Source organism: Histoplasma capsulatum, genomic scaffold (genome assembly GCF_000149585.1).
Source record: "Histoplasma capsulatum NAm1 scaffold_2 genomic scaffold, whole genome shotgun sequence".
Classification (NCBI taxonomy): Eukaryota; Fungi; Ascomycota; class Eurotiomycetes; order Onygenales; family Ajellomycetaceae; genus Histoplasma; species Histoplasma mississippiense.
Genome location: NW_001813981.1, coordinates 1,780,101 through 1,789,571, shown reverse-complemented (window position 1 = coordinate 1,789,571; position 9,471 = coordinate 1,780,101). Strand labels below are relative to the sequence as shown.

The window sequence follows — 9,471 nt, the reverse complement described above, 5'->3', positions numbered from 1 at the left end:
TTCGAAAATATGGTCTGTGAAAGGAAATGTTAGCTTCGGGTTTTTACTTCAAAGGATATTGTCATGTAAATAAATGTGCAAAAAGAGCGATATTGGAAAAATAAAAATCCCAACACCCAACATGCTAACCAGGTACAAAAAACGGTGGCACAACGGGCGTTCCATTCTGAAAGAAATATGTATAAATAAAGAAGGCCAAAAGAAAAGAACTCACACTGGCCAAAAAGTTCGACACTGTCCACAGAACAACCACAATCAAAAGTAATATGATTCCCAAAGTCCGTCTTCCTATGCCCAAGGGCAATCGGGGCTCCATACCGCCTTGCTTCCGCTCCGAAGTCAATGATCTCGGTCTGGATGTGGATCTCGACTGAGGCCGCACAGACCGGATGACGCTCCCTGAAGCTTCATCTTCGACCTGCATGTCCTCAACAGGAGCCCGATGTTCGTGGAGATGGTGCTGGTGCGGCTTGTGCTGTTGCAACAGCTCGTCATCACTTCCGTCCACCAGCTGCTCCGAACTCATGGCTGTCCCCCCCCTTCTTTTTCTTTGTTTTTTGTGTTTCCGTTCGCGAAATAAATCAAATTTCTCCTTTAAGGAATGCCTGTAATACTTAGGATTCGAAGAGGACGTGAAGTGGTTGAATTATAGGAGCTCCTCCGGAAAGAGCTATCGTGAGTGATCGTGAGATCTGTGCCATGTGCATAGTGAGAAAGATAACGACGCGTGGGTTCGATGAGTAGTGCTATAATCAGAGAGGAGGCATATCGCATTTAGATCCTGATGAAGAGAAAACTGCTTTTATTGCGAGAGCCGGAAAGTCGAGCATCAAAGTTTGCATGCAAACTTTCCAAGCTGGAGAAAAGCGGAGATGGCCGTGCTCGTCGTCTCACCGTTGAACAGGGGTATTTAGGCGGAAAGGTCCGGTCAACACGGACATCAAACGCATTCGTGAATCCGCTCCATAATATTGTTTTAAATAATGCAGCACTGGAGCGAACCTTCGACTCTGCCAAACCTAAAATCAAATAACTACAAAGTAGCAATTTCATCTTCATTTTACCCAATCTTACACATTTTCATTGGCAAAACGCATACAGAGTTAAGAGTGCAAAATCAACCCATCTTTGGCTCACTCAATATCTACATATATGATGAGAGGGAAGGCCCCCTCTGTCAACGACTTGAGGGGGCAAAAATAAGGGATTAAGTATGGGCGAAACTGTATAGGAGCATATAAAATACTGAGGTGACGCCAGACACCATGATGAAGAGACGATGACAATGCGCAAAAGACAGAAGAAAGAAACTGATCCAACATTTCCACTGAATAAAAACGAGGCCTCCCTCCACTGACACATCTCAGAAGGACTATAGAAAATATGAAAAAATAATTAACCCTCCAGCGGGTGGTTCATGCTTAAATGACAGTCTAAGGCTATCAAATATTGGGGGTATTGGACAAGGCACGATAAAACGGAGAATATTAACAGGCACAGTTGTCACGGTCGTTATCCAGGTGGATGTTGATGGGATCGGCAAAATCTCCGCCGTACTCTTCCGATTCTTCCTGTGCAAGAGCGCTCTTCGCGATTTCTGTTTTCCAGAGCAACTTATGTTAGATCATACGCATGCATATATAAGGATTTGTGGGGAGAGCAGCTCGTTACAAAGCATACCTTCAAATGCTTGCTCAACGTTAATCGCCTCTTTAGCACTGGTTTCGAAGTATGGAATATTCCCCTTGGACTGGCAATATGTCGTCGCCCGCTTCGACGATATCATTCTTTTGCTCTCTTCTACGTCGATCTTATTCCCTAAAACGACCTATGACCCCCAGTCCATGTAAGCGCGATCTTTTTTTGAAAATGCACACAGAACACGGCGATTATATGAGTGCAATGCTTAAAACTTACAAAGGGAAAGCTTTCAGGATCTCGCGGGCTCGCCTGGATGAGAAATTCATCTCGCCAGCTATCCAGGGTTTCAAAGCTCTTGGAATTATTCACATCGTAGACCAAAACGCAGCAATCAGCTCCTCGGTAGAACGCGACGCCTAGCGACTGGAATCGTTCTTGTCCGGCCGTATCCCAAAGCTATAAAGTAGAAGAGTCAACAGAAGCTCTTGCTGGCCCTCTCCTTCTCCCGCAAGGAGCTGTTGTCGTATGGTCGCTGGGTGGATTCTGAGGCAGACGAAAAGAAAACCGTACCTGTAGGGTCACCAATCGGTCATCCACCAAAACATCCTTTGTAAGATAATCCGCACCGATCGTCGCCTTGTAGCTTGAACTGTATTTCTTGTTGACCTGCCATATTCCCAACATAAATAAGATAATAAGCTTCATGCTCTTCGTTCCACATCATCCCCATATATATATGTAAAACAAAGAACTCATAGCAACTGACATATTGGTTCATCAAACTCGTTTTTCCAACACCACTATCGCCAAGGACGATAACCTATTGTGTCGAAAGGAAAGGGACGACTGTCAGCAAGGAGGCAACTTGTGAAGGAGGGGGAGAGATTAGATTGGAGGAATAGCCACCGAGCGAACCTTCAATAGGAGCTTCTTACGGGTAGCCATATCTAACACGAAGTGGCTCAAGAGAGGATGTAAACAGCAGAAGAAGAGCAACGGAGGGGTCGCAGTGTGGGATTCGAGCACTTGGCGGCAAATCGTCACCTTGCTGGGGTTGGATGCGGAGGCTGGGTGGCGAGTTTGAGGAGTAGCAGCCGACTCCAACTCCAAACAAGCTACCTGGATAGGCCAGCGACAGGAACAACAGAAGAAGGTAAACGGCGAGGCTTGAAGAGAGATGTGGGAGCTCAGGGAACAAGAAGCCCAATACGAGATGGTTGGACCTGTGATGGGTTCCAGGTTCAGTCGTCGGGAGGTACAGAACAGATCCATGCATCACGCTAGGAATGTATTATTGGTAAATCGGGTACCCGCAAAAGATTGGGGCTCCTTACTACATAAAGCATAGCACCGAAATTGATGTATAATACAGTACAAACAGGCTAATGTCGGCCCTCACAGAAGTTATGGGGGCATGACACCTAGCCGGACAGCCAAAATTTAGGTGTCAAGCCCCTAAACTAGTCCCGTCTTTAGGGGTTGTCGGCTGCTACAGTGCGATTTCATGCTACCAGACGGAACAACCCAACACTAAACTACTTAAACTGTTCACTTTCAACGCCTTCATTTCAGTATCCTGGGCAACGACATTAAAACACTTTTATGACCAACTAATTCCATTAATTTTGATGTTTATAACATATGGGATTTTATGACAATTTTTGATTAAAGGCACTGAGTGGGGATCATCACAGCATGGGATCAATTTGTACGTACAAGTGTCAGGTATTAAGTTTGAAACCCCCCCTGCCACACCTGTGATGCCAAGATATCACTAACCCAAACCCAGTTATGTTGGAATGCTGCTTTTATCATACTATTTACCCCTTTCTTCAAGAGTGATAAAGGATGTGTATAGGGCCTTTTTATCTGAATTTGTGAGAGAGGGGGATATATTCATGCATGATGGAGCCAGGGTTCATACAGCTCACATAGTTAAGGAGGTTCTTGAGGAGATGAATATAGAGATCATGCCTTGGCCTCCATATTCTCCAGATTTGAATCCTATAGAGAATCTTTGGGCACTGTTGAAGCAGGAGATCTATAAGCTGCATCCAGAGCTGGAGCATGCATCAGATACAGTAGCTACAAAAAGAGCTTTAATAGAGGCAGCTAAGGAGGCATGGAATGCAATTGATGATAGCATTCCATATAATCTTTCTGCTACAATGCCTCATCGAGTGAAGGCAGTTATAGAGGCAGAAGGATGGTATACAAAATATTAATATAAAGATCTTTGCAAAAAGCAGCATATACATATTAACGTTATATGGTTAGTGTAATCTCGGCGGCCAGGGGGGGGGTTTCAAACTTAATGTACCAACCTCACATCTAAGACAAACAAGACAAACATAATAAGGTGCCTTCGCATACTAAATTCGTGCAGTGTGGGCGTGATCCATTTAACCGCCCAACCAAACCACGCAATGAGATGATGTCAAACTGGCAGGAAGAATACTTGTTAGCTTTAGGAGTGAGGGATGCGCGTGAACAAGCAAACGCTGCTATTTACGATGCCTGTGCGTAAACCACCTTCCCAAGCTGCGAAGGTAACCCGCTCTGCCCACCACCATTCAAATCACCTGCGACCCCTCATATGAACTTATACCAAAACCATATAGACACCCGCCTAGCCGACCGCACAAGCAAAGCCCATTCCTCCTCTTCCCCGACCAGGCCCGCCGGCTCGCCTGCCGGTAACATCCATGAAAACAACAACAGAAAGCTCGCCCCCTCATCCAAACGACAGCATGGAAGCGAGGCATCGGCCCCCAACGACGCGCTCCTAGCTGCTGCGCGACAAGATCTTTCCGAAGCACAGCGCTCGCGCACAGAGCTACTAGATAAACTTGCCAAGACGAGCGCGGAGCTGGAGAAGCTGCAGCGGAAAACGAATGCGAATGCGCGCAGCATTGAGGAGCTGAGCGCGGAAAAGGCGCTGTTGCTGACTAGGGTGAAGGATCGAGATGAGGAACTGAGGGGGAAGGCGAAGCTGTTAGATGTATGTTACGCGATGCGCTTTTCGTTTTTTTTTCTTGTGCTTTGTTTTCTTGAATACGCTATATGTTGACCATTTTCTATTTTTCATCTTTTCTTCACAGAACGTGCAAACGGAGCTCGTATCACTGAATCTACAGTTTAATATGGCAGAGGACCGTGCGAAGAGGCTGGAGGCCGAGAACAAGGAATTGGTTGATCGATGGATGGCAAGGATGGGGCAGGAGGCGGATGCCATGAATAAGGCATCCAAGTTTTCCTGACATCGTTCTCATGCTCAGTTTCTTGATGCACCTTGTATAACCTCTTCTTTTGAAAGCGAGCTGATGAAAAATCGAATCGATGAAACGGATCGATGGGCGCGGCGTTTTACCTTTTCTCTTCAGATGGGCGTTATTTCTGGGAACAGATGTTCGCATCTTCGGACCATGTGGGCGCATTATTTATATATATTACATTAGAGTTGAATTTGTCATGGTATGAGAATTTGGCTTATATTGAACACTACCAAAATTCCCCATTGTGCAAGTAGGGGTGTAATCGCCGCCAGAAATAACATCTCCGGCCGTAATATCGAATCGACAACTTTTTTTGACTCACCCCTCAAATGGATATCCAAAGCCAAGAAATGATGTAGCAGCAGACAGACTTTGAAAGAATAAGAACTCGAGAAAGGAAAAGAATAACAGCTGAATGAAGCAAAACGAAGTTAAGAATAACGGTAAACCACCTACAAAAAGTATCATAAATCCAATACACCCAAGTTTATTCGCGTGGTTCCAATCTACCGTCAATTTGCATCTATTTCTCCCAGCCAATCTATCCAGAAAACCAAAAAAGAGAGAGACAAAACCAACACCCCAGATATATAAACCACAAACCAGTAGATTCGCTTGCCAAAATAAACGAGTAGTCTCCGTCCCAAAACGAGTGTTGGTGGTAAAAGAAAAAGAAAGAAAAAAAGAAAAAAAGGGGCGTCATCGATAAGGTACACCCTTCCTTTACTACTTCACTATCCCCTCTGCAAAAGATTTAAGCCTCGAACTATCCTTTGTCGCAATAAAATATGTCCCCCCTGCGTCTGTCCAACTTACGCTACCGGACCAGTAATTCTTCTGCTTAACCGACAACAGATTAACCGGCGAATTCAAATTCCGCGCCTGAATCCGATGCCCCGCGGGCACAAAAGACTTCAAAGACACAATCTGACATCCTTCTTTCATGTCGAGAAAGTGGTTGATGATCTCATTGTTCAACTGCGGCGTAAATGCTTGGTTATTAATGAGCACGACATCGGCTCGATGCAGCGCTCTAATGATGCTTTCTTCCGTCAGGAAAGAGCCGCGGATAAGTCGGACAATGCCCGGCGAAAGTCCCCAGAGTCGACAGCGTGCTTCGAATTCTCTCCCCTGCAGCTCTGCTACGTCGCAGGCGTTCTGCATCACCTCGCAACCCCAACTCTCACAGCCAATTTCCAAGGCTGCCTGTAAGACGACATTGCCGACTCCCGAACCTAGGTCGACGAATACCTGGTCGGATTTTAGCTTGGTTTGCTTGAATATATCGGAGATGAAACGGGGTAGGAGCTCGCCGTAGACGTTGTCTGTGCCGTTTTCGTACTGTCGGAGGGATTCTACACGTGGGGAGACCGTGCGGGAATATGTCTGGGTGAGGATTCGTTCGACTAGGGGGAGGGGCAGGCTGTGTATGTTATCGAGGTGTTTCGCGATGATGCCGTCAGTTCGGAGCCGGTTGATGATTTTGTTGTATTCCTCCACTACTGCAGTGAATTCTGATTCAGAAGCATGTGCCAAGGCGCGTCTGAAGCGGCGATTGATCCCAGTGGTTTCGTCGTTGAAAAGATGGACATGCTCCTCTGGTATGTAATGTTGTGACACTATGCTGACTACATGGACTATGTCATCCAAGGGTTTGAACCCTTCTTTTTCCCGAGGGATAACGAGTTGGTAGCTAGCAGCAAATGACAAATGGAAACCATTAGCAGAAAATTTAAAATCAAGTCAGAATGTTGCACAAGCATAAACTCACTTTTCTCCCTGGGAAATGCCAGGATACTGCAACCGAACCATGAAAGGCTCTACAGAAACGGAACCGCTCCCATCACCAAACGCTCTTGAAAACTCCGCAGGTTTGTCCATCGAAGCGATATCAGACGCATGGACTATCGGGATTGTCTGTTTCCCCGCATCTTCCGCGAACGCAACCGTCGACCGAACTTGGCGTTGTAAATCTGGTTCCGCGCTTGTGCTAACTTTCATCCGCTTGCGAATCTCAAGGAAAGACGCTTCAGTATCGCTCTCATCGCTACTACTCGTTAACCGTTGGATAAGTGATGGGCGCTTTCGCGTCAAGGATCTTGCTTTCAGACGCGGGGCGGGGTCATGATGCCGGGACGGGGTGGGATCGCTCGCCGTGGAACTTGCGCGGGCGGAACTGGAGGAGCGCCTACTGGATGTGGGAGGGTTGGGATTGCGGTTGCGGCGTTGGTGAGAGTGAGGGGCTGGTTTTGGGCCTGAACATTCTGATGCGACTGGTGCCGCTCTCGACGTGGTAGGTTGGGCGGGCTTGGTTGCTGTTTCGACTCTTCGGATCTGTGGCCGCTTGGGTTGAATGGCTATGCTTCCCTTCGTTTGAAGGTGGTCGAAAAAACCCATACCCTTCTATCTAATCTAGATTTTAAGCCTGGTATCACCGCCTCCTTTGAGGTTTTTAGTTGACACACAGGAAAGACAGAAGTAAATGAATAAGAGACTTTCAAGATATAATATAGAGGGATAAAAGAGAGGAAGGAATCCAAAGGATCTTTTTTCAGGGAGTGGTAAAGTACGATATTCATAGCAATGGGTGTTGGTGAGAAGCGCAAACAGAAAGTCGTTTGAAGTCTGTCAATCCAACGTCTCTTCGGCTGCGAAAAAGCCTGGATTGCTTGGCAACTATTAGTCATCGGATTGGGCTACAGGAGTCAGGGGTCAACGGCATTGCATTTTATTCCAACAGATGTATCTAATAAAAGATCAAAAGAACCAACAATACTAAAATTCGAAAGCAGTGGATTCTTCACCAAAAGCTTCTTCTCAAATTAATTTGGAGAAAACAAATTCGCGGGACCTCTGCAGTCCAATTCAAGCAGAAACAATACTAAAAGCTTAACACCAATGACCTGGCAAAAAACCAAAGGGTGCGTAGAATATGCGACATCATGTGTGGAGCTTGCCAGGGTGGATAACAAAACAGAGTAAAAAAGGTCAAAAGAAGAAGAAGAAGAAGAAGAAGGGTATCAATGTCCACTAGGAAAAAAACAACGCCTTCAGTGCGGGCAGTCAAGTATAAGAATAAAGAAAGGGGAAAAGGAGGGGAAAAAAATACACATAAAGGCTAAATATAAAAGTATATAAAGGTGGTTGGTAAGTTTAAAAGAGGTTACATACCAGCATCCAACGGTAATGACCTGATGGAGCAACGATACAAACGGTCATCTTTCGCCAATGCGCCAAGAGGAAAATGCACAGGAGGAAGAGGAAGAGAAGGAGTAAAAACAGAGAAGAAATAATAGCGTGTGAGTATGCGGATTTGCGCACAGAGACACCAGTCTCTAGCACTAAGTAGATGAGCAAACAACGAAAATGCGGCAAAATGATGACGGACAAAGGAGATATTTATGGTTGCAGGGTATTTTTCACCTGGAGAAGGCGCGAGTGCGGACACCATCAAGAGTTTTCAATATTTCAGCGATATGCTTCAGGACGGTCCAGCGATAGCAGGTCCAGCTGTGTGTCTCGACGTGCTGCCGTGGCGTTTAACTAGCAGGCTCTTGAGTGCACCCAGCCATTTCGCAAGGGCTTCCTCGTCCAGCGCACAGAATCGATATGTCTTGTCCTCCGCGATTATCTGGAGGCAAAACTTCTTCGATCGGGAAATTGGGTCGATTTCCGCAGCGTTGATAACTTGCAGCATTGGAATGATTTTGACAGCGGCGTATTCTTGCTCATCTTTATAAAAACAAATATTCTGCGGTCGAAGGACCACCCAAAGCTTCTTCCACTGCCGGACTCCCTTCTTGCTTTTTAGGCAGAGGAGGTAGCCGTGGCAGATGACTCGTTCTGGATCAAGGTTCCCGAGAGCGCCATCGATGAATTGGCTTGTGTTCCGTGGCAGGGATGGGTGGTGATCCGGAGGCGATGAGGATGATAGAGAATTTCGATCATGGGGTGGTAAAGACACTGTGGAACGGCGTGGTGTGATGCTGCCAATGGCATCAGAGAAATCAGAACAGGATGCTATTTCGTTCCCGGAGTAGTCTTGCGAAAGCTGTTGTGCCTGCTGATTGCCGGACCGGATGGATGGGGCACGATGTTGAGTCGTTTTATGGCCGTCACAATCGGTCTCGCTCATGCTCTCAACAGCGTCTCTCGCTTTCTTATTCTCCGTAATGTCATATCCTCCAAGTGAGTCTGCGTCATCCGAGCAGCTCTCGTTGCGTATGCGATCAACCCAGCTCTCCGCGTCAACCTCTGATACGGCTTGGAAGCGATAATTTTTCGAAGGGGAGAATATTCCGAAGACATGTTGGCGTTTGGATTTGGCGGCCTTCACCAAAGCAACAGCCGTGACATCAGATAGGTCGATTGACAATTGAAGCTCTGCTTCTTCTACATCCTTATATAATGACAGGAGGTTGGGTCGTAGCACCAGATATCCGGGTTTCCACGAAGATTTGAACGCCTATAGAGTAAAAGAAGTCATTGTTAGTTAGCTTCCCCCCGATTAACCAAGGAACAACGGGTACTGACATGTTTATGAGTTGATCGTCTC

At 46.4% G+C, this 9,471-nt stretch overlaps 4 protein-coding genes across 4 annotated transcripts in view; 1 reads left to right on the top strand and 3 right to left on the bottom strand.

Annotated features, from left to right (window-relative positions):
- Nucleotides 1-1,372: 1,372 nt before the first annotated feature.
- HCAG_02618 (GTP-binding protein YPT7) lies at nucleotides 1,373-2,419 on the bottom strand (the record flags this gene model as incomplete). The annotated part of the gene is made up of 5 exons (XM_001542397.1): nucleotides 1,373-1,597; nucleotides 1,691-1,828; nucleotides 1,918-2,097; nucleotides 2,212-2,307; nucleotides 2,408-2,419. The coding sequence occupies 5 exons, from the start codon at nucleotides 2,417-2,419 to the stop codon at nucleotides 1,373-1,375; spliced, it is 651 nt and encodes a 216-aa protein (XP_001542447.1).
- A 1,192-nt stretch (nucleotides 2,420-3,611) lies between these two features.
- HCAG_02617 (predicted protein) lies at nucleotides 3,612-4,901 on the top strand (the record flags this gene model as incomplete). Its single annotated transcript, XM_001542396.1, has 4 exons — nucleotides 3,612-3,821; nucleotides 4,028-4,160; nucleotides 4,263-4,642; nucleotides 4,743-4,901. The coding sequence occupies 4 exons, from the start codon at nucleotides 3,612-3,614 to the stop codon at nucleotides 4,899-4,901; spliced, it is 882 nt and encodes a 293-aa protein (XP_001542446.1).
- A 769-nt stretch (nucleotides 4,902-5,670) lies between these two features.
- On the bottom strand, nucleotides 5,671-7,313 carry HCAG_02616 (conserved hypothetical protein; the record flags this gene model as incomplete). Its single annotated transcript, XM_001542395.1, has 3 exons — nucleotides 5,671-5,682; nucleotides 5,733-6,609; nucleotides 6,688-7,313. 3 exons carry the CDS (start codon nucleotides 7,311-7,313, stop codon nucleotides 5,671-5,673), a joined length of 1,515 nt encoding a protein of 504 aa, XP_001542445.1.
- Nucleotides 7,314-8,397: 1,084 nt separating this feature from the next.
- Nucleotides 8,398-9,471, bottom strand: part of HCAG_02615 (predicted protein) — a gene marked incomplete at both ends in the record, with an annotated part of 1,541 nt that continues 467 nt past the window's right edge. Inside the window, one exon of the mRNA XM_001542394.1 lies at nucleotides 8,398-9,381. Coding sequence (XP_001542444.1) covers nucleotides 8,398-9,381 — 984 coding nt within the window. The remainder of the gene's footprint in view (nucleotides 9,382-9,471) is intronic.